This window comes from Benincasa hispida, chromosome 1 (genome assembly GCF_009727055.1).
Source record: "Benincasa hispida cultivar B227 chromosome 1, ASM972705v1, whole genome shotgun sequence".
Classification (NCBI taxonomy): domain Eukaryota; kingdom Viridiplantae; phylum Streptophyta; class Magnoliopsida; order Cucurbitales; family Cucurbitaceae; genus Benincasa; species Benincasa hispida.
Genome location: NC_052349.1, coordinates 54,581,515 through 54,606,993, shown reverse-complemented (window position 1 = coordinate 54,606,993; position 25,479 = coordinate 54,581,515). Strand labels below are relative to the sequence as shown.

The 25,479-nt window shown below is 36.4% G+C and overlaps 2 protein-coding genes across 2 annotated transcripts; one reads left to right on the top strand and one right to left on the bottom strand.

Moving 5' to 3' along the window:
• The first annotated feature begins 208 nt into the window (after positions 1 to 208).
• LOC120077987 lies at positions 209 to 574 on the top strand. Its single transcript, XM_039032141.1, has one exon. It carries the CDS (start codon positions 209 to 211, stop codon positions 572 to 574), a length of 366 nt encoding a protein of 121 aa, XP_038888069.1.
• Positions 575 to 20,168: 19,594 nt separating this feature from the next.
• Positions 20,169 to 23,227, bottom strand: LOC120071222 (receptor-like protein kinase FERONIA). The gene has a single exon (XM_039023357.1). It carries the CDS (start codon positions 23,046 to 23,048, stop codon positions 20,352 to 20,354), a length of 2,697 nt encoding a protein of 898 aa, XP_038879285.1. The 5' UTR covers positions 23,049 to 23,227; the 3' UTR covers positions 20,169 to 20,351.
• Positions 23,228 to 25,479: the final 2,252 nt, after the last annotated feature.

The following is a 25,479-nucleotide window of genomic DNA, read 5'->3' as shown; positions in this document are numbered from 1 at the left end:
GAAGAACTGCAGGTCTCCAGTTTGTTGGGGGTGAGGTGGAGGAGCGAAGACTACCGAGACTAGAGCTAGTGTCGACTACGAATGAGGTAGTACAGAAGATTAGAGCATGCATGTAAAAAACTCAGAGTAGGCAGAAAATTATGCCAATTTTAGGCTTAAAGACTTGGAGTTTGAAGTGGGTGTTAAGGTATTCTTGAAAGTGGCACCAATGAAAGGTGTTCTAAGGGTTGGTAGGAAGGCAAAGCTAAGTCCACATTGTATTGGGCCATTTGAGGTTTTGGAGCGAATTGTCCATGTGGCTTACAGGTTAGCGTTGCAACCGTCTCTTTCTATAGTTTGTAATGTCTTTCATTTCTCGATGTTGAGAAAGTATGTGACAGATTCATCTCTTGTGGTAGATTTCGAGCCCTTACAGTTGAATAACAACTTACGTTACGAAGAGAAGCCTATACAAATTCTTGCAAGAGAAGTGAAAGTTTTACACAACAGGGATATAGCACTAATAAAGATGTTATGGCAAAATCACCAATTCGAGGAGGCAACATGGGAACAAGAGGATGAGATGAGAACATAGTGGTTAGAGCTCTTTCAAGATTAGAACTTTCAAGGACGAAAGTTCTTTAAGGAGGGTAGAATGTAACAACTCAAATTTTTAGGAAAATTTTATTTAATTTTCTTGAATTATATTGTGAAGTTGAGACAAATTGAGTTAGTGTGTGTAAATAATTTGACATTAAATTAATGCGACAACGAATTAGGGGTTGTTTTAAATTAATTGAAGGATTTGGAAAGATTGGGTTTTATTTGGAATTTAAAAAGGAAGAATATATATATATATATATATATATATATTTAATTAAATCTAATTACGATTTGGATTTAGAGGTTTTATTTATATATACACACATATTAGGGTACATAATTAATTGTTAAAAGGAAACAGGGAAAAAAAAGGAGATAAGAAAAAAAAATGCTCTCTCTCTTTCTCTTCCGCATATGCTTCTCCCTCTCTATCGTGTTCGAGGTGAAGCGCTGCGAGTCTCTCATGCAAACTCTCCATGTTTGCCTCACGCCGCCTGAAGTCGCTATCCTCGTTCGACGTTCATCAACCACTGTTCCGGATTAAGCAGTCATCATTTCTGCTCCTCGTCAACGCTGCCACTGCCAGTCGCTGCACGCGACGCGCCTATCTCCCTCTCTCTTGCGACTTCGTGCAAAGGCAACCATCGTCGCCTCATTCCTTCACTGTTTCAGATCAGATGACGCCACTAGTGGATCTAGTTTTGTCAGAGTCCAACCATTTTTCCGCGCCAGTCCCGACGTCTAGTCGGTCCACGCGTGCCATCAGCTTCGTCGTCAGCCTCCCTAGATCATCAGAAACTCAGATTTGAAGGTTGGATTTTTTTTTTCTTGGAGGAGGAATTAGCACATTGTCCAGCAAGTTTGAGTTCGTTTTCGAGACTTTTGGTAAGGTTCTTGAGGTATTTTAATGTTTCAAGGCCCCTTATGTTACTTAAGTATGCGGTAAATTTGGATTTGCAACCTTTGGTTCTTATTTTGGCATAGGATTGAAAGAGTTACTGGGTTGAGGTGTAATTGGACCAAATCACACTTTGATATGTGGTCAGAGATACTTGGACAAAATTTGGATTGGATATTAAACCTTAAATGATTAGTTTAAATGTTGATTTATGTTATAGAGTTGGATTCAGGATTTAAAGGTTTAAAAGAGATTAGTTGTTTGGATAAAATTTATTTACACATGTTATCGAGGTAAGTGATTTACTACCGATTCACCTTCGGACCCCAGGTTGAAAGATGAGATTGTGAAGGCATTGAAAGCACTATTGTGATAGTATAATTTGCCATGATTGATTGATGTATGGACTATTCAGCCTGTACTTGGAACTCATGAGTTATGTTACCATAATGATGATAATATGTTATGGCTTGAGATAAAATTTGACATTGTATGTTGCATGTTAGACCGATGGTGTCTATTAGCACCCTTATTGGACTATGTACATCCCCTCTGTAAGTTTTGACATCCTTATGTGATTGCCACCTTGATATTATAACTCTTCGGAATCACTTCTGACGAAAGTGGGTCTTTGGGTTCGCCCCTTATCCCTATGCCTATGCCTATGTTCGGGATGCACACCTTTGTCTCGATAGGGCGGCTAACATGTACACCTAGTGGTCCCAGTAGTCAGTCACTTACTGGATATTTTTATACTCTCTCTTTTATCCACATTTTTTCAGGTAAATGAAAGGACAAAACGATGAATGACAAGAAGAATCCGTGACCGAACCTTTGGCACTTGCCAAACACTTCCGCCTATGTTTTATTTTTCTCATGTTTTCATGTTTAGTTTAGAAGTTGAACATTTAAATCTCTGATTGATTTATTCAAATATTTATTTATTTTGTTTTTTAATTGATTATAGGGGTACCCCGAACAAGGAAATTATATTCTTTGGGATTTTATATTAGAAATTCATTTTATGAAACTTTGTTGGATTTAGACAGATTTTGCTAAAAAGTCATTTGATTTTTATGCATACTTGTAGTAATGTTCCTTTACCCACTTAGAGCGTCAGGTCGTTACACTAAGTATCTCCACATCAAAAAGAGATCAACCTTCAACATCCACTTTTGACCGTCTCAAAATGTCAAGCGAATAACATGAAAGAAAGATGAAAACCTTAAAGACAATACCATTTTGTGAAATAAATAAGTAGGAGAAGATTCATAGTCTACTCCTTCATGCATGAAGAGGAAGTTGTCAATCACACAAATACAAAAGGTTCCATGACGATGAAGCCAAAACTCATCATATTGATGAATCCTACAAATGAAGAAGATGAACGAAGCCATGATGAAATAAGAGCTTCTGAAGTTTAAATGTAGAAGCTCCTTATTGCAAGAGCCTAAACTGCATGATGCCTGTCTCTTATACACATCTAGATGTGTATAATCACAAGAGCCTAAACTGCATGGTGCTTCTAGCCTGCATGAGCTTAAAAGGTGAATGGCAAAAAAAAAAAAAAAAAAAGAAAAAAAATCTTTCGATTGAACTACGTTATGACTTGATCCCTATTCATTAAAAAGGGTACGGAAACCTTTAAGTTCAATTTAGTAAAAAAAAAAAAAAAAAAAAAAACCAAAACTTCTTTAAACTCAACCTTAAAAGCTTCAATATCGCATCTTCAAAAGCAATAATTGAGGATATGACGATGCTTTCTCAAGTGTAAGTGCAGAGGATTCACCAATACTCTGTTCCATTTGTAAAGTTGGATGTATTGCTCTTCTTCATGTCCAATGTCTAATGTGGCACTCCACTCCATCTCCAAAGTCTGATGTGGTGTCCGCTCCACTTCATCCAAAGAATCAGCTTCGCCATATCTGCGAGATCAAGTTCGGTTCACTTGGCTCCTCTTCATATATGAAATCAAGTTTGATCTACCTAGCTTTGCCTCATATGCGAGATCAAGTCCGATCGACCTGGCTTCGTTTCATACGTGAGATCAAGTCTGGTTTTCCTAGTTCCACCTCATATGTGGGATGAACTCCGGTCCACCTGGTTCCATCTAATCTGGGAGATCAACTTCAGTCTTTCTGGCTCGTTCTCATCTTCATGGTTCGATGGTTGTGTTATTGCTTTTCCACTCCAAGTTCGAGTATTGCATTGCTACTTTTCCATCTCCAAGTTTGATGGTTTCGTTGTTGCTTCTCCATCCCCAAGTTCGAGGGTTTCACTGCTTCTTTATTTCCAAGTTTGAGGTGCATCGCTGCTTTTACGTATCCAAATTCGAGGGTTGTACTATTGCTTCTCCATCTACAAGGTCGATGGTTGCATTGCTTCTTGTTCCATCTCCAAGTTTGCTGATTGCACGCATTAACGCTTGAAAAGTAGAACGCAACGCACTGGCATACATATATGCTACATATTTGCAACATGTCTGCTACATATTTATTACATGTTTGTTCCATATCTACAATGTTTCTGCTTCATATCTGTGACGTGTCTGCTACACATCTGTAACATGTTTGCTACATATATGCAACACATGTTGGCACCTATCATGGAATGTGGGACGAATTAACCTAGTGCCAATCTATTCCCTGATGTGCTGTATAATCTCTATTAAAGTTGATGGAGTAATTTCACAATAGAGGGAGGGACCAGCGTGTCACACCCTAAGTTGGTGCATGGGCACATAGCAAGAAATGTTGGACGCATTGATGTCTGCCAACATACGTTCCAATGTACCTTATAGCCACCATAGATTGATGCAATAACTTCACAGCAGAGAGAGGATCAATGTGTCATACCCTAAGTTGGCACACAGACGCATGGCAAGGAATGCGAGACGTATTAATGTCAGCTAACATACACCTCAACATCTCTCATAGCCACTATAGATTTGATGCAGTAACTTCATAACAAAGGAAGGACCAATATGTCACACCCTAAGTTGATGCAGGGTGCTTGGCAAGAAATGCAGGGCACATTGACATATACCAACATATGCCTTAACATCCCTCATAGCCACCATTAGAATTGATGCAATGACTTTACAACAGAAAGAGGACCAGTGTGTCACACCCTAAATTGGCACATGAATGCATGGTAAGGAACGCATGATGCATTGACGTTTGCCAACATATGCCCCAACGTGCCTATAACTTCCGTTAGAGTTAATAAAAGATGGCATCTACGTGCTAAACATGCTTGAAAAAAGGGAGCAAATTTTGTAAAGATATGTAGAAGTCGGCTAGATAAGAAAACCTTACACACTTGAAGTGAAAGTTATTAGCTTTTGACCCCTAAAGAAAAAAAGAACAATGGGGACAAGTTAGTAAGATTTTAACTTGGAAAGACCGTCAATCAAGATTCACGATCCATGAATAAAAAATTTGATTGAGTTTTATTCTCTGGCAGAAAATAAAATCTCTGCAGACGATGAAGGTGAAGGCCTAAATATGTGTTGCAACCAACAAAACATGAAGATGATTAGCGACAACAACACAAAAATAATTTCTAATGCAGAGTGATAGCTTTAAAAAAAAGCTAGTATTCCTAGCTTAATTCAGGCTCGTTATCGGATTTTATGTTTTTATTTCCTTATTTAGTTGGGTATTGAGCCACTAAGAGGTAGAATTGGCGATTTGATTGGGGTTAATTTGATGCAAATTGGAATTGATTTAAGCATCTGAGCTTCAAAAGAGTCAAAAAGGCCAAAATGCCCCGCTTTAGAGTCGCAACGCTCACCTTATACGAAGCGCCAATGGTTGCCTGATGCTTCAAGGCAAAAGGCTCATGTGTAGGGGAGCATTGCAACACTACTCCTAGCACCGCAACGCTCCAGGTTGGCAGCAACGCCAGCGTTGCAACATTTCCCTAACTCTCGTGGCCTTTTTTTTTTGTCGAGCGTTGCAACACTGGACGCTGCGGTGATTTCTATAGATACTTCTCTTCGTCTTTAGGTCAAAATATGCTGAATTTTAGGGGTCGAATTAATGGAGGCCGAAGTGAACCTTCATTCTTCTTCCTTTACCTTTTGAATTTAGTGTCTTTAGGTTTGTTTTTCTTTTTGTTTTGGTTTTTAATCGACAGATTGAATGTATATCTTGGATTTGTTTATGAATTAAGAGGTAACTCTTATCTAGTTTCATTGAGCAAGAGCCATATGTTTAATTTCTTAAAGGATTTATAGTTAATTTAACTGAATTGTTGTGAACTCTTTGGGATAAATTGATTGAATCTTAATGGAATTTTTATAAATTGATCTGACAAATTAGTTTATTGAAATTCTTCTTTGCAAAATTGTCATGGCCTATGTATATATTGATTGATTTAGTTGTGCATATAAGGATCGCATGTGTTAAGTCTAGACATCTTCTGACCAAATGCATGTATGCCCTAATATAATCTTTTCCAAATAAATCATGCTATAAGATATAGCTTTCCAGGCTTGTAGTATGTCTCAACAATTAAACACTTTCGTAATGAAATTCAATTGATGAAATCAATTTTTATGTCGATTAAAAGGTAGAGTTGTAGATTGAATTAAAGTTAATTTGGTTTAATATCGAATTTGACTAATTGGGCTATTAGATTTTCTAATAGGTTAAGGGGTTGACAGATTCAGTGCAATTCATTGATCCTTAATGAAAGAAATTACATAGGAAACTTTCTCTTGCTTTAGAAATTAGGTAGACTCCTATTCTAGAATACATTTATCCTTTTATTTTAATTTTGCACATGTTATCTCTTCCACACAACCCCTCCCCCCTCCCCCTATTTACTACTCTAACTTTAGAAAAATAATTTAATGAAACAAATCGTGCTTCCCTTCTGATCGACTCGGACTTACAACTACTGTTATGTTTCAATAGTGATAGGAGTAGTTCGGTATATACAAATTTTCTTTTGATCAAGTTTGAAGCTTATTAACAACGTAAGTTTTGGGCCGGCAAAAATGGTGTCGTTGCCGGAGAAGCCATTGAGGTTTGGTCAGTTAAATTTTTAGTTAGAGTATTCTTTTGCTTTTGATTTATTTTCCTTTTTGCGTCAGTGTTTTAAGCATGGACAAATATCATCAACAAGGATGGGAACAACAGAGTGAAGCATCTCGACTTAGTGACGAGGTTCGTGACCTCCGAGGTCAACTTGTTGAGTTAACCTCTTTGGTTAGTCTGTTGGTTGTAGGTAACCCTCAGCAGGTGCAAGCATATGAAAAATACCAAATTTGACCGGTCTAGTTCTCTTCAAAATATGCAGAGCCTTGTAGCCTTACCGGGCTATATCGACTCATCCAAGAATGGACTAGAGAAATACGAGAATATCTTTGTTTTTTGATAGGGGACAGGTCACGTCGAGCAATCGACATTAAAAATTTGCCCTTCCTGGAGGGTGCCAGATGAAAAAATTTACTTCATTCTTTATTTGTTTTCTGAATTAGGTTTCTTTTTGTTTTAGTTTTGTAGGGATGACCTAGAAGAGAAGAGCATCTTTTTTAGAGGCGAGCTTATTACCACCACCAGGGGAGGTTTTCTGTTCTCTTGCCTTTATTCTTTTTTAGCTTACTTGAGATATATTGGGGACAATGTATTATTTTAAGTTGGGGGTGGGATACCCATTGGGATTGTATTTATTTTATCTTGGGGTCCTTAAGCGTTATGCTCGGACAATGCTTGTGTGCTTTAATTGCTTTGCCAGCTTGTTTTCTCTATTATCACCATGATAGTTTATGACGCACTCTTCCTGTAATAAAATTTGCATGAAAGAATATTAGGAAAGCATGATCATGATTTTAGCCCAATTTTGAAAAAAAATTCTTATCTATCATACATCTTCAAGTTATTGTTTTGTGAAATTCCTTACATGCTTAGAATTGGGTTATCTGGTTTATACTTCTGTTGTCACCCCTAAAGGTCCACCTTTGACTTAGGAGTAACTACGCTTGGTTTAGAGCAAAACTAGACAAAGTGAATTGTGTTATCAATAAGCCGACATGCCTGCCAAAAAAATGTGTGTGTGTGCATAGATAAAGGTGAAAAGTACTACCTCTGTCGTGTCTAGTTAGGGCCCGTGAGAAAAAAAGTAGATAGGTTCTTGGTAGTGGGGTATGAAAGCTAGCCCTCAAGGTAAAATAAATTGCCTTTTTATTTTGTGTGTGTGTGTTTAGGCACCCTTGTCTTAGTGTTGCCCTCTTTCTTACAAATGTTGTATGTCTGAGATCGATAATCGAACCAGAGGAAGGAAAAATAGGATGAGGACCTTTTAAAACTTTTTCGAGTCATCCAAGCTTAACTAGCAAGATTTTAAGCTCACTCATGCATGCATAGATTAAGAACCATTCTTAAACTTGTACTTCATTGATTAATCATAATTGAATTTCGTTCTTGATTACAATTTTCATTCAAATTAACTATTGAGAACAAAGTAACAACCTTGCAAATTAAGCTAGTATATCTTTAATTATTTTTTATTCTATGTGATTGTGTGTTCCTACCTTGCTCGAGAGGATTAAGAATTAAGTTCGGGGTGTTTGATAGCTCTCCAAAAGAGCTAGTATTCCTAGCTTAGTTCGGGCTCGTTATCGAATTTTACGTGTTTATTTCCCTATTTTGTAGGTACTAAGTAACCAAGAGGTAGAATTGGCGATTTGAAGCTTATCGGGTTAATTTGAAGCAAATTGGAGTTGATTTGAGCATTTGGGCTTCAAAGGAATCAAAAAGACCAAAATGCCCCTGCTTCAGCGTCGCAACGCTCACTTTATACGAAGCCAATACTCGTCTGACGTTGTAAGGTAGTAGCCTAATGTGCAGGAGAGTGTTTCACGCTCTGAGCTGGTAGCAACGCTAGTGTTGCAACATTTCCCTAACATTCATGGCCTTTTTTTATCGAGTGTTGCAACACTGTGATGATTTCAATAAATACTTCCCTTCGTCTTTATGACAAAATATGCTAAATTTTGGGGGTTGAATTGATGGACGCTGAAGTTAACCTTCATTCTTCTTCCTTCCCTGTTAGAATCTAGTGTCTTTAGGTTTGTTTTTCTTTTTGTTTTGGGTTATAATTGACAGATTGGATGTGTATGTAAGATTTTTCTATGAATTATGAGGTAACTTCTATCTCATTTCTCTGAGCGAGATCCATATGCTTAATTTATTGAAGGATTTTTAGTTAATTTAATGAATTGTTGTGAACTCTTTGGAATGATTTAATCGAATCTTAATGGAATTTTTATAACTTGATCTGACAAATTAGTTTAATGAAATTCTTGATTGCAAAATCGTCATAGCCTACGCATATATTGATTGATTTAGTTGTGCAAATTAGGATCGCATGTGTAAAGTCTAAACTTTTTCTGACCAAATGCATGTATGCCCTAATATAATATTTTCCAAATAAATTATGCTATAAGATATGGCTTTTCAGGCTTGTAGTATCTGTCAACAATTGAATCCTTTTGTAATGCAATTCAATTTTTATGTCGATAAGAAAGAAGAGTTGTAAATTGAATTAGGGGTAATTTGGTTTAATATCGAATTTGGCTAACTGGGCTATTAGATTTTCTAGTAGTTTGAACAGATTTAGTATAATTCATTGATGCTTAATGAAAGAAATTGCACAAGAAACTCTCTCTTGCTCTATAAATTAGATAGACTCCTATTGTAGATTATATTTACACTTTTATTTTAATTTCACACTCTTATCTTCCACATAACCCCCCCCCCCCCCCATTTACCGCTCTAGTTAGAAAAGTAATTGAACGAAACAAATCACTATTCCTTGGAGATCGACTCGGACTTACCACTGTTGCTACGTTTCAAAAGTGATAATTGTAGTTCGATATATATAAATTTTCTTTTGATCAAGTTTGAAGCTTATTAACGATGTAAGTTTCAAGACGGTCACAAAGGTTAAAAAAAAAAGAAGAAGATAAACTTCACCAAATTATGGTTGGCGACAATAGTGAAAAGAAGAAAAAAGAAAAGGAGGATGGCGTTGCCAAATTTATAGAGATTTGATTAAAGCTCAAATCTTAAATTGAGAGAATATAGTTAGATTTGGATAAAATTATGAAATAAAATATGAATCACAATAATGTCACAAGATAGGAAATATTTCATAGACAAGGGTAAAACAATAGGAAGAGAGACAAGAGAGAAGGAACACAAAAAATTGTTAACCGAGTTCGGTGTAACTACACCAATATCTAGAAGGCTCTTCGCCTAAGTGAAAAGAAATCCACTAGTATATAATTTAGTTTTACAACATACATTTCAACTAAAATTACATAAAATCGGCTTACACATAACTGAAATACTAGTGAACAAATTAGGCTCCCCCTAACACAAGTACTACTCTAAATGAGTCTGTAGATTTAGGCTCACTGTACATCTCTTATCACAATAATGACCTCACCGTCTCCCCACCTACCAAATGAATAACCTCACATAAAACCATCGTTCTTCTTCACGAAGATAGCCCATCGTACAATATCAAAATCTTTATGCACAAACCTTTTTGGAAGAAAAACTCTGATCAAGGAAAAAGACAGCTTGCCCTAAAAACACCTAAACCAACCAATAAATACAAACCATACAAGGAAAAGAGACCAATATTGGTGGCAAGAATAAAGGAAAAGATCTCGCCAATAAATCTGTCACTAATAAGGAAAGAATAAGATGTTTTTATGGAAAACAACCAAAGAACTGAATAGAAATGAGAAAAACCAAACATGTCATTGAGAGGCAACACAAATTATAGTCAGGGCAACAACAAATACATCACAACCCAAACGAAACAAAGTAAACAACCCATTTAGAACAAACACCAAAATAACCACACAACAATTGAAATAGACCAAGCAAAATCCACTAAACAACATAATCACATCCATTTCCCCCCTTTTGCCAAGAAGAAAATCAATAAGTAAAAGGTGGTTGAGAAGAAAAGGCAACATTAGAGCACGAAGAGACACATTGAGATGATGAACTAATGCATCAATTTTAGCCCTTCCATTAGTCAAATCAGGCATAAAGTGGTCAGAGAGCGAGACTCAGCATACAAGATGTGTAAAATGCTAGTGCCCAGCTCAGTAGGAATCAATAGACAACCTTCAGAAACCTGGAGATCCTCTAGAAAAGGAATGTCAGGGGCCTTAGGAGGACGAATGTTGTGCAGAATGTCAAGAGCATGAGCCCCCTAAAAAAATCTTGTAGCTAAGATTAAGAAGTTTAAGAGCGAGGCCATGAACATCATTCAAGGCAACAATATTTGGGCACTGAGACAGGAGAAGACTAAAGAAATGCCCCGAAAGATTGATTGGCAACTTGATTGCAAAAGAGTCAACATGCGTAAGAAGCTAGTTATACACAAATACTCCAAAATTAAAAGTAGACATAGTACCAATTTGATACAAAAGACTAGCCAAAGAAGGAGAGTGACTGGAACCATATGTTGAAGGCACCAATTGCAATGCCTATGATACAGAATAGCATATTTCACATTGAGAATAGAAGCAGATAACTGACTAGACTCAAGCCACTTAGAACGAGTGCCACCAATAAGCTCAACAACGAGTCCTCAATGGAAGGATGGGAATAACCTAAAGGAGGAGACTCATCATGCCCAAGATAAGCGTTAATAGTGGCAGGAGAAATGGAGAGGCATTTATCACGAGTGTGAACCTTTTGATAGTTTGGGCTACTTGATCATTAAACTTAGAGGGAAGATTGACAATAAGCTCTCTTAGTCACTGAGGATAAAAGGGACCAAGGTCCACAACAAACTTATGAATTCTAGTATGTTTAAGAATCCATAATTTCCAAACACGAATTGGTTCAGTCAGAAAGAGTTTTCTCATCAACAATACGACATTGCACCACATATTTCCAACATTGAACATTATCCTCGCTATGGATGGATATCCCATCAATAGGAATAGCTGGGACATTGGATGAATTTTCAACGACAAATCCTAGTGCGAGGCTTATTCCTAATAATAGTTACATCATCTTCACTACTGGACTCTGAGAGTTAAATAGACGAATCCTAGATAGAATCAGTGCTTTGTTGCAGAGAGGGAGTGCTTTTGGACCGAGTATCGATGGATGGGCCACACTCAGTAGAAGCAAACACAAAAGGTCGTTTCTTCATCTTCCCTAATTAAGAAAGAGGAATATTGTCAGAAGAAGAAATAGAGTCTGTCATACCGAGGAACTATAACCAAAACCAAAACTAGAACTACCACCATTAGACTCCACAGAGGAAGAGAAGGCACACCATGATTATAACACGAGTAGAGGGACCCACGAGAGGAGACCTCGGAGGACTATTCGCTAGAGGAACAATAGACTCTCCCAGGTTAGGCAAAATGTTAGTTGCATCATGAACAACATTGGACTCCTTTTCATCAGCAGCAGACAAATTTTTAGGAACACTTTCAGACGTAAATGGAGGATTAGTAATTGCCTTATCAACAACCTCATAAATCTTAGAGGGATCAGGCAAAGACGTATCTGGCAACAAACCTCTAATCACAAACTTCTCTAACATAAGGTTTGCATCAATCTCAGTAGAAGAACCCAAAGTAGTCTGAACACTAAGAGGGCCCTCAGTGGGTAAAGTATCCTCTTGAGACATATCCAAATCAACGGAGAAGGGGGGAACAAGAGGAGTATTCTTGAAAGTAGGCTCACCAACAACAGGCACTGAGGCAGACCCCTTAAGGACATCTGAAATAGACAGCGGAGGGTCAGTAGTAGGCAAATGAGAAGAAACATAATTTATCTTTGGAACATTAGTATGAATATTTTCCACTGTTAACCCATCCTACAAAACCATGGTGAGAGGACGAACTTTGAGAAGCTCCGATTCACTGGAACCACCTGCAAAAAGGATTGGGCAACTGGTACATCATCAGAACCCTCATTAGGATTTTAGAAGAACAAACAAAGGACGAAGCTCCACATAAGAACGTTTGGAGGACGGATCTTCAACAACAATATGAGGATTGTCAGCCCCAAACAGAGAAACATCGGGACTAACGTGTTGTTTCTGATTTGCCTTATGCTTCATTCTGACCATTATCTTACCAGAGGTCTAAGCACCGATTCAGGTATTAACCATAGATATCTGCACAACTTGAAATTGCATATTCTGTTATAAAATTGCATAATGAATACTTTAACTTTAGGTAGAGACATAAAGAGGATCAAGTTATAGTTTATAGCCTAAAATATCTATAAGTATATGGATGAGATTGGATACCTCGTCCCGAGGACACTATAAATGTGGCCAAGTTTGTATAATGATACAAACTATGTGATCCAGAAATCGTTCATGTAGAGACATGAGAGTGGGGGCATCCTATGCAAAAGACTTTTGCATAAGACTGGACCACGAAACAATCACTTTTCTTTATAATGACTGTTTACTGTTAAAACTGACTGTTTAAATTCGATGACTTAGGGGTAAATCGATCTTAATAATGAGCTAACTATGAACTTTTGTTTATTTGGGATTATCTTTTTATCTGCATAGATGAGAGTAATCAAACAACACTGCTCAATAAGCCTCCCATTTTGGGGATAAGACTGAATAGATAGCCGAGGACATAGTCCTATAAGATGAAATTCACTCCTACCCATTTTAGGGTTAGTAGATAAGTTATTCCATTAAGTATTGATTCCTGGTCTTGAATAAAGGGGCCTCACCCTCTCATGGTCGAGAGGGACATGGTTTATTAGTTGGACTATAAACGAATTGTTCAATACATGATTAGTGGTGGCTTAAGGAGCAAGATGTATTCACACGAGTAAAATGGTAATTTTGACCTAGCTGTAAATACTAATGACCTGTGAAGAATCGACTTATTGATCATGGTTAAATAAAATGGACATAAATATATCTACAGTGAGGAGAGTGCAACTATCGAGCTATAATGATATACCTCAGTAGTTAACGAATATTGATTAATTCGGTTTAATGAGTTTAGCCAATTAATCTCAAATCATCGGAGTTTATGATCTGTAGGTCCATAAGGTCCCTCTACTAGCTCGTAAATGATTAAACTTTGGATTAGAAAATTAAGTGAAATTGAAATGTTCAATTTCGATATTAGGGTTTGAAATTTGAAATGTTCAATTTCAATATAGGGTTTGGATAATTATATTCGATATAATTAATGTTTATTTTTTTTGTAAATAAATGTAATTGAAGAGTTCAAAATATTTAAATAATGATTTAAATACTGATTACATGAATACGATTCATGTTTGAATTGTGTTTTATTAATTTAATATCTGATATTAAATTATTGATTAATTAATTAATTAATTAATTAATTAAATTTGTTTCATTAATTATTTAAATTAAATCAATTTCAAATTAAGAAATTCTTTTTTCAGAAATTGATTTTTTAGTTTTACTTAATTAAGTTGAAAATTAAATTAAATTTGAAATTGAACTATACTTGATTAATCCAAATTTTTGCTCTTTTAGTGGATTTATCCCAACTTTAACATCTACCACTTCCCAAGTGCAATTTGAAATGTCAATTTGTTACATCGTTAAATGCTTGCATGAATTAACTTGATAAATATTTTTGTTTCTAGAAGATTGAGGTCATGCATTCTGAAATTTGAGAAATTTCTGAAAAACAAAAATTCTCTCAAACTCTCCAAAAACCCATCCCAATTCCTTCTCAATACAAAGTTCTACTACTGAATCTAAGACTGAGAATAGTAGAGAAGGTACTCTTAGTAGTCTACTGAAGATATTGAATGTCAAATTCGTGGATTTAGCAAGGTGCAAGTGGAAATCTTTAAATGTATACATGTTGAAACCCTCTTTGCGAATAACTTGTGTTTTAGCATGCTTTTGACTCAAATTAAGTGTAATTAGAGTGGTTAAGGATTTTGTTAGCTTCCATTTTATGCATCTTTACTTTATCACATTACAACACTATGGGTTTTGACTGAGATTCCAGCCTTTCGTGCGCGCCTCTTGCGCGACCAAGCATTAGGCCGACGTCATGCCTCTACCCTAACACTCATGGCTATCCACATAACGGTGTTGCACACTGTCCCTAGTGTTGCAATGCTCCAACGTACTTCTTTATATACTCTCTTTGATGTTAGATGAAAGGCTATACAAAATCTGATGGAGGGTGAGGACTGGTTATTAGTTCTTCCCCTTCCTTTATCTTTTTTGTGTCTTTAGGTTAGAATTTTATTTTCTTTTGGATCGTAAATGATCGATTGGATCTTCCTCTTCGATTTGTCTATGGATTGTTTGATGATTTTCTATCTAGTTTATGGAGTTTTAATTCTTTGCTAATTTCTTGAGTTTTTTGTTTTCTTGAATAAATTGCATGCTAGATTTGTGTCTTCTTTAAATTCGATTTAATTTCTATAAGCATGATTGGGAGGTTGACCATTCACGTATAATTGTGCATGGCTAATCAATTTTTAGTTATGTCATGTTGTTGCTTGAATATCTAGCTAAAATCAATCAATTAGCATTAGTTAATTGTGAAGGAACCTTTGTGAGGGTATCCTTGAGCAAAAACGGATCTACCCAAATCCCATTTTTACAGAATTGACATATTTTATAGAGAAACAAAATAGATCATGCATTTAATTCAATTATAACAACATGCTTAAGAAGAAAATTATAGAAGAAATAAATTTGGTTTCAAAAAATCCTTACCTTTTAAGACGTAAAAATCTTCTCGAATCCTTCTTCTATGTGAAGAACACAAATACCAAAAGCGCACCACCACTTACAGACCACGGTATTCTCAAGTGGAGAACCCATGAGTTGTGGGCTTTGGCTATTTTTTATTTTTCTGAGGGAAGAAAAAAGGATTGAGAGAAGAGTGGAGGAGCAAAGAAATTTCTTCATCTGAGAATTCTTTTAAAATCACAAAACTCTTCTGTGAGAATTGTTACAAGAAGAAGGAGAAAAATCAAAATCTCATTCCCTCTGTCAACCACCCACATAATACGTGGGTGAAGAGAAAATTGGGGAAGGAAGTTAATTCCCTCCCAATAATTCAAATATAAAATAATTAATTTAATATATATATATATAACTAATTTATTATACATATATACATAACTATATGTTATATCACATATAACCTATGAAGCACAGATACAGATACGGCTACACGATACGGATACGATTGGATACGTCGATTTGTCAATTTCTAAAAAACTAAGATACGGATACATCTAAAGATACGTCACTTTTTATAAATTTTTTAATATATATATTTCTGAAAAACGATGATACTGATACGTTGAAGATACATTTTTTTCTTCAAAAAAATGTAGGATATAGATAAATTTAGCATACAAGTTAATAACAATAGCACAAAATAGAATACAAACACTGAAATACAATACAGAAAAAGTAACGTCTAAGATGTTGAAGTACAATAGTTAATAAAATGCAATAAAAAAGTGACTCATATTGCAAAGAAAAAGAAGAATAAAAGATTAAAGAGAGAAGTATGAAGATAAACAAAGAACTTATTCTTGAAGACATCCAAATGGTTTATATTTTGGTAGACTTTGTGGGGACTCAAATGTGAAGATGGAGATTAGATTATTTTAGTTTATGGTTTGATCTGTTATTTATTTATTTTTCTTTTAGTTTTGGACTCAAGTAGTGAGCTTTTTAAATAGGTTGTCTGATTTTAGATTGGGAAAGATTATATGAGTTACTTGTATTTTTTCTTAAAAAAAAGTACGTATAGAAATAGATACGTCAAATCGCGTGTCAGATACGTATCTGAAAAGTATTTGAAAATATAGATACGTCAAATCACGTGTCAGATACGTATCTATGAAGTATCTAGAAGTATCGGTATCCGATACGTGTCTTATACTGATTATTTGCCTCACATGAAGTATCTGTGCTTAATAGTATATAACATATAACTTAAAGTTTTTATATTGTATCAAATACAATATAGTCTGTAGTTTCAATTTTCTCTCACCAATAGCTTTTAATATAAATCACATTTACATTAAATTTAATTACATGAATCCAATTCATATAATTAATATTTGAATCATATTCAAATATTTATTTCCTTTCATAAATACTTAATATTATAATGTATCAAATACATTATAGTAACTATATCACATATAATTAAAATTTATTTAATAATATCATATATAATTACTTCTCTCAATTAATTTGAACAATTCAAATTAATCCAAAAACCAATTCTCATTTAAACATGTTGAACTACCGAGGGGATCTCACGGACCTGTAGCTTAAAGCTCTAACAGTACGTGAATAATTAATTAAACACTTTAATTAAATTATTCACCACCCGTTAACTGTTGGATACTCCACTAAAGACCGACATTTCACTCTTGGCAATACAAATATATTTTTGTATCTATTGGATATAACTAATCAACAGTACGATGATCCTTAACAAATTGCTTGTGAGTACAGTTGGGCCAAAATTACTATTTTTCCCCTGTAGTTACATCTAACTCCTTAAGTAGCACTAATCCCTCTAATAAACAATAAATCATAGTCCAACTATGACAAAACCCTTCTCGTGTAAAGAGAGGGTGTGGTGCAACATTGTTCAAGCCCTAGAATTAGCCCTTAATGGAGCAATTTATTTACTTGCCTCAACATTGGGGAAGGAGTAAATTTCTTCTTGTGTAGTTGTGTTCCCAGCTCCCCAACCAGATGAATCCCAAAATGGTAGGCTTATTGAGTTGGCGATCTGGCCACTCTCACCTATACAAATCAAAGAACTGCTCTTATAGGCAGAAATTCACAACTCACTCAGGATTTAGATCATGTTACCTATGGTCATCTTAGTGAAATGTAAGTCTCTATTATGAACGACATTATATAACGATTCTAAACATTTCGTGGTCCAGTCTTATACAAACTCCTTTGTATAGAATATCCCCACTCATAGGCCTCCACATGAATGATCAGGATTAGATCTTTTGTAGCACTTTACAATAATTGTAACACCTACAAAGCGAGTCATACTCGTAGTGTCACCAGGATAAGGTATCCAACCTTATGCATCTACTATAGACCATTTAGGTTATAACTTAAACATGATCCGTCTGTATGTCTCTACATACACTTTTAAGCTACATGATGACAAAAGATGTTAGTTTATTAGTTTATGGTTAATGCAACTAATTTTGAAATAAAACATCATATATTTATTATATAAATAAAATGTTTGTAGATTATAATTACACACTATAGGACCCTACGAGATTTAGGGCATCAACCCCAACAAATTGTGCATTTGATGGCTATTCCTAAGATGCACTAATAACTAGATTTAAAGATAAAATTGATTCATTGAATATCACTTTCTAGACCATTAATCGACACAATATAGTTCTTGAACATCATGCATGTGTTTTTAATTCTATATGGACGCTATCGAACCCAATAGGATTTTGAAACATTTAGATTAGTTGAGATATGGCCTTTTCGACCTTAATTGATGCTTAGGATCTCCCTAGGTTTGATATTTGTTGGTCATCTGCATTTGTAGAGGCTAGTTAGATCGCATCGAGTGAGTTGTTGTGCATGCATTAATCAGTTTCATGTTTAAGTTATAGAAGTCGAGGATAGAATTTGCATTGAATGACTCTAGTAACTAGATAGACCAATCCTAGTTTACATTTATCATTTGCAATTTAATTTCTTGCATGTTTTTCTATTCAATCAAACAAACCAAACCCATGTTCTTACTGCTTTTCATGGTCAAATTTAGTTTAAGAGAAGATTTCATTCTTGATCTCTGTAGTTCAACCTCATGTTTGCTACTTGTGCTACCTTGTAGTATAAGTAGTTATTAGGTGATATATAAATATTTTTGTTTCAGTCTGGAGTTGAATTAAAGACATCAATTTTCGAATCGAACACTAACATCAATCAATATTCCAAGTTTATTATTAGTATATCTAATAGAAGTCATGTACTTTAACTATACGAGCCATTTTGGATATTTGATTATTTCATCCGGCATGATTTTGTTAATTTTTCGATTTTTGCAAACTTAAAATTGTTGAGGTGCTTGCGAGCTTAACTTTCATATTGTGTGTCACTTTTATGGCCATAATTCATTTAAAGTATAATATTGGTATCTCAACAATATGTCAATACTCATTAAAAATAAAATTACAAATATATTATTAGTGTATTGATAATATATTATTTGGATGATTACCTAAAATGAAGTAATCAATAATAGAAAGGCATTTTAGACTTTGTGTTTTAGTGTTTGGGTGGGTCGTTGTTTTGCTAAAATTGCAAAAGAAAAATTGTGGAGGCACGACTGTACTTTCCTTTTTCTTTCTGCTAATCATGCAACCGTCATATTTTCATTACAAGAACAATTAAATATTAAATAAAATAGGAAACAATGACCTAGAAACATTTTGTACAATCTGATTACTTTGGGGTTATTTTGTCGCACTGAGTTGAGTTTATTTGTCTAAAATTTATATGTTTGTGGAGTTTATATATCTACATAATTCATACGTCTGTGTTTTGAGGGTCTGGGATTATGAGCTCATATTTTAAAGATACTTGGTGCATTTCATAAATAATATAATTTTATGATGATTATTTTTGTTTCAAAACTTTGTTATCCAATAATTCTACGTATATATTTGTAATAAATTATTTACACTTTATTTTAGTGCTTTTTAAGCACATATGTATTGTTGGAAGTTTTGGAAAGCGGGATTTAGGTTTTACTTTTTGATCATGCATTTTAAATTTTTTTAAACAGCAATCATTTTACAAATTTGTGCATGTAACGTTCCTAGCTAGTCATTATTATTTTAACACTTTTGATAAAGAAAAATCTTTTTTAAGATAAAAACACTCGTGTCTGGTAACTTTTTTTTAGAAATATTTTTACATATAAGTTTATTTGACTTCTTACATGATAAAAGTGATTTTATTAATGTCAAATTACTATAAAGAACGACTTTAAAATACTATGAACTAATAAAAAAATCTATTGATGTTTTAAATGTAATTTAAAATTAATAGTTATTTTAAGTTTTAAATTAAGGTTTTACAACTATAACCAAAACAAAAAACTCGTATGTCAACAAAGCCCAATTTGTAGTAGTCATAATTTAAAATAATGGTCGTTAGAGTTGGTGGAGTGGCTGCTGTTTGAGGTCGTTGGAGTTAGCCGACAATAGTATTGGTTAGATGTTGCCAGAGTTGGTTGCAAGCGGTGGTTGCCAGGGTTGACTGTCTGAAGTGATCTCCGAAGTTTGCCGTCAGAGGTGGTCGTGGAAGTTGATTATCAGAGGTGGTCGGCAGAGTTGAGCAATGAGACATCAGTGATGATGAAAGTTGAGTGCACATTTGGTAAGCATAATATAAAATATTGGTGTTGTATGAAGTCGGCCTCCCAAACAATTAGTTGAGTTCGTATTTCGACTCATCTAATCTTATCACCTCTCCCCAAACTCCCCCTTTCATCTATATTTATAAGTTACATACATAGACTCCAAACGGTTAAAACTACTTGCACAAAAATTACCTAATCGACGATTTTCCTTGGTAATAAAAATTAAGAAAAGACAAACCAGAGCATAACTACACCAACTAAGAATATTCTAGATAATTTAGCATATATCGAAAATTTTAATCTATAATTTACAAAAGTTAAAGCAAATGCTACATTATAAATTATTAGTAATTAATAACACCTCTTAACAATGTTCCCATAATTTTCTCCCATTGTAATTACTGCAAATTAAAAAAAACAAAAAAAAAAAAATCTTTCTCATCTCCCGACTGGATCCCTAATCTCAGAGAAAACAGTACCAGACATTCCTTTATTATGCGTATAACTCGAATCATCACTATTGCTTGTTATCATATAACTGCTCACCCCCGACTCCGACTCGTGTCTCCGATCACCGGTACTACTAAACAATGTTTCATCCACCAACAACCATTCTTCGTCGCTATCCCTCTTGCCGCTCCCCAAATCATCTACATCTCCCTTTTTCTTCGATGCCTCTTGTAATTGCAATGCAAACTCCAATCCCCACACTACGTCGTTCATTGAGGGCCGCTTTCTGCCATCATCTTCAATGCAACTCACAGCGATTTCTGTGAACTTTCTCAAGCATTCCGATGATATTTCACTTTTTATATTCGGGTCAATGGTTTGAGCCACCGTGTTATCACGGTGGCACCGTCTTACCCATTCTGCTAGGTACACTTGCTTCTTGTCGGCAGAACGTATCAATGGTGGACGAGCACAAAGTACTTCACAAAGAACTACCCCGAATGAATATACATCAGATTTTTCGGTTAGTTGTTGTCGTCTATAGTACTCTGGGTCTAAGTATCCAAAGCTACCTTTAACAACTGTGGTAATGTGCGCGTTGTCGGACATGTTTGCCGGTCCAATTTTGGATAACCCAAAATCTGAAACTTTTGCGATCCATTTCTCATCAAGTAAAATATTAGTCGTTTTGACATCACGGTGGATGATGGTGTGAGTAGCTCCTGTATGAAGGTAGTGCAGCCCTTTTGCTGCACCGACGCAAATTTGGAGACGTTGATTCCATGTGAGAGGCTGTTCGTTGTTCCCATAAAGGTGGCTAGAGAGAGTTCCATGAGACATGTAATCATAGACTAAAATCATTTCATTTCCATCATTACAATATCCGATTAGGGAGACAAGATGGAGATGGCGAAGTTGCAAGAGCATCTCGATCTCTGTCTTGAACTCGTGCGCGCCCTGTTTTGAACCTGTTTTCAACCGCTTGATTGCCACTTGAGTGGCTCCATCATCGATGTAACCTTTGTACACGTTACCGAATCCGCCAACACCAATGATGAAAACGTCGTCAAAATTCTTAGTTGCAGCTCTAATCTCCCCTAATGAAAAGTAACGACATAAATCAGAGAGGAGATTCGAGTTGCGGATCTTACTTGATTTGCTTGATTTCTTCATGGATGTGGTGTACGAAGCCGACCACCAAGTTCCATCACTGGAGGCTTTGTCTGTAAATGTTCTTCGTCGTCGAAAGAAAAACAAACCCAGAGCCAATATTGCAACCACACATCCAACCACAACAGGTATTACAATTGCCACAATTTTAGGTTTTGGTTTATTCTTATCCGATTGTGGAATTGATGGTGGAAGAGATTGAGTGGGAGGTGGGTCTGGGTTTTGGCCAGCAAGATTACCATTAGAATCGTTTAATTTGAAGATTTCAACACCATTCAAGATCACATTAGAGAATCTCGTCAAATTGTCATTTGGTTTTGGTTGAAGCATAACACTGAGATTCACTTTCTTTTGATCACTTCTAGACACATGAACACCATAATCTCTATAAATAGGACTATCTTTCCCTCCCGCCCGAGGAAATACATCGAAATTATTCTCAGCCATATAGTCTCCAATATAAATCAAGAACACTCTGTCACCAGAAGCAGTGATATCAGCCTCAAACTCGCAGAAATGAAGACGAATCATGTAATAGAACCCGGGATCTACAGGGTACTTCCATGTCAGGTTGTAGCTCTTATTAAGCGTAGCATTTGGACCCATGGTCCGAGCAGTGCGATACACATCTTCTGGAGCCGTGTATGATGGTATTTTAATATAATTCTGGATAGATAAGTTAGCAGGTTTAGCATTGGATATATATCCATTCAACGAATTGATTTCCTTTGACCAGGTTCGAAACATTCCAGTGTCTTCAAGAGGGGAGATGGCTCTACCACCAATATTCATTCTGTACACTTTCTGTAGAGACGTGTTGTTATCAACTGGGAGGAACTGATTATTCTGGTCGATAAGCTTCAACGCTGGGGTATAATAAAGATCCAAAGGCATGGATACAATCTCAATCCCATTGATAAAAGCATAAGAGTCTTGATTTGCCGGAGAGAATGTAATGTTAAGCATTCCATCATTTCCTTCTCCGTAAACACAGAACTCGCGAGTAATCGTGCCGGAATTAGGATCGTCGATATTAACAGAAGAATTGAAATTAGAAAGGAGGGTGTAGAGAGAAGTTTTGACAGAGAAAACAGCTTTGAAACGGTCGAAGCCAGAGTAGAAAGCAGAGTAGAAGTAAAGGCGAACGAATTTCGGGCCAGGACTCAGCGGAAAAGAGTAGGTGAATTCGGAGCGGGAGAGGCGTGCTGTTAAGTAAGGGACGTCGCTGACCGAAGAGGACTGCGTCTCGGCTCGTGAAATGAAGATGCGCCGATTGTGATTGTAATCGGAAGGGAAGAATTTGGATTGAACGTCGCCGAACCACGTGCGGTTGTCCCCAAATGGAGATAAGTTTTCAGAGGAACCACAATTAAGAAGTATGTTACAGGTGGGTTTGTAGGGCGCCGGCGAGTCGCCGGAAACAGAGAGGGAGAGAAAATAGAGGTGGAAGAACGCGAATAGGAAGGTCGTTGCAGTTGTAGAAGAATGCTTGGCTAATTTACAGTAGTCCGCCATTAGAGGAGATACAGATTCTTCATGAAAATGAAGAAGATTTTAGGGATAAGAATGAAATTAGTTCAGAAAAAATCTGTGTAAATTGTACGTGGGTGTTTGGGAGGAAAATGGAGAGAATGTGAGAAGTAGTTCAGAGGGCGGCGAAGAAGTCTATGGTTGAAAAGTCTTGGTTTCTTAACTCTCCATCTTTCCACTAAACAATACTTTTAAAGAGATGAATTGAATATGTGATTATTTGGTATTAATGGAATACTTTTTTATTGACCAAAAATGTCACTTTCTCTTGTTTAAATTTTTTACACAAAGGAAGTGTTTCTGCCTTGATCAGTGACTTTGCAAGGTGGTTTCGTGGGTGTTGTCAGTTGCAGATTTTTGTTGTTGGTGCAGGGCGGATCTAGGTTTGAGTGTGGACCTGGCATGACTGATGGTACGTAAGCATTCATCACTTCGACTCAAAGATAAGGTTGGGTCTTGTCCCCCTCTGAGACAGTCATATCGCATTCTGAAACTTGTAGTTATGGATTTGGTTGGGTCTAGTGGGTTTGATGATGTTAATGGTGGTGTAGTCGTTGAGGCGCATCGGGGCAAACCAGTGATAATGGTGGATGAATGTAGGTTGAAGACGAAGGAGTTTAACCTATAATCGGAGGGCGGTTCGATCGATGCTAGTCCGATTCGGGAAAGGCCAAATTTTGTTGGTCGTGTTCCTTCTGACCAGTCGGTTAGGCTGGGTGGTGGCTCCAGTCTTGGGCTAGTTGTGGGCTCGAGTGCAACCTGGGATGAATTCTGCTGGGTTAGGGTATACTGGGCTAATTCTGAAGGTCCAAGACGGGAAAAGGTTGAGTGGCGAGGTTTGAAGTGGGCCATTTGGTGACAGTTGTTTGTTTGGGGCTGAGAAAGTTGGGCCTGGGCTATCGGTTGCTTGGGGTTGGTTTGAAGAGGGGAATGTTTGTGAGGGGATTAATTTGGGTGGGAGTCGGGCGAAGGGGGCTTGCTGGGTTGGGAGAAGGGCTTCACATTGGGTGAAGCAGGCTTGTTCATGTTGATGGGGTTGGGCTGGAGTGTCTGCAAGGAAAGGTCGTGGGTAGGGTTGACCAGGTGGGGGAGTCTCTGTTGACTAGGGGTAACGTCAATGGTCTTTTGGGTGGTCCGTTAGGGGAGTCTGGCTCTGGTTTGATTAAACCAACAGTCCGATTGGCAGGCATTGTGGATCAGCAAGGGGATTCGTTGGTCGATTCTGGAATGATGAGCAGTGCTTCATTGGAGAGGAAGTTGTGGACCACCTTGTTTTTGTAATTTGAAGAAAAAATTGGAGTTTATCCCTCCAGCGGTGGAGAATGATAGAGTTATTGTTGAGCCATGTGAGGAAATTGTTGATGCGGATATTACTATGTGCGAAAAATCTCTGGTGGGTTAGTTTGTAGATGCGAAACTCCCTTACTTCGTAATTTTTCGTCTCATTCAGAGGATTTGGGGTCGTGTGAAGATGCCTACCATTATGTTATTGGAGAATGGTCTGATTATTGTCAAATTCCTTAAATCGGAATCGTATGATTGGGTGATGGATAATGGTACGTGGTACTTGAGTGGCAAACCCATCTTACTTATGTATCTATCTGAAACCCATCTTACTTGCGTCAGTGGTCTCATGGTATTTTCTTTGAAACGTTTGTTTTTTATTATGTACTTATCTATTGGGTTTTATCTCTTAAAACTCGTGGTTGCGAACAATAGAACTTATTCTGAAAAAAATTCAATAAGGTGTTGTTAAACAGATGTTTTGCTTAATAGAAATTCAATAAACTTAAAAGTCCCCTGACTATTGGATGAGTACTTGAACTTTATGTAGAGACATAAAGATGGATTAGGTTCAAGTAAATAGTCAAAATGATCTATAGTATATGAATGATGTTGGGTACCTTATTCTGGTAACACTATTGGATGTGACCTGCTCTATAATTGTTACAAATAGTTGTAAAGTGCTACAAACGAATTGATCCTAATTCGTTCATGTTGGGACATGAGGAATGGGGGTTTCCTTGTGCAAAAGGGTTTGTACAAGACCGAATCACAAAATTAGTCACTCTTACTTTATAACGTTGTTTACTGACTAAGATTGACTATTTCAAAGCGATGACCTAGTTAACTTTACCTTAATCCTGAGCTAACTATGAACTTCTCTTTATTTGGAATTATCCTTAGATTTGCATAGGTGAGGGTTGGCTCAACAACGCCGACTCAATAACCTCCCATTTCAGGGGTAAGACCGGATAAACAGTTGGGGACATAGGGTAGAAGACGAAATCACTCCTACCCGCTTTTAGGGATAGTAGAGAGGTTGTTCCCTTAATGCTGATTCTGGGTCTTGAACAAGGGGCCCCACCCCCTCATTGGCCCGAAAGGGACTCGGTTTTGTTGATTGGACCATGAA

What these genes read in the sequence shown, in the direction of transcription:
- LOC120077987 (XM_039032141.1), top strand. Translation starts at nt 209, where the DNA reads ATGAAAGGTGTTCTAAGGGTTGGTAGGAAGGCAAAGCTAAGTCCACAT.
- LOC120071222 (XM_039023357.1), bottom strand. Translation starts at nt 23,048, where the DNA reads ATGGCGGACTACTGTAAATTAGCCAAGCATTCTTCTACAACTGCAACG.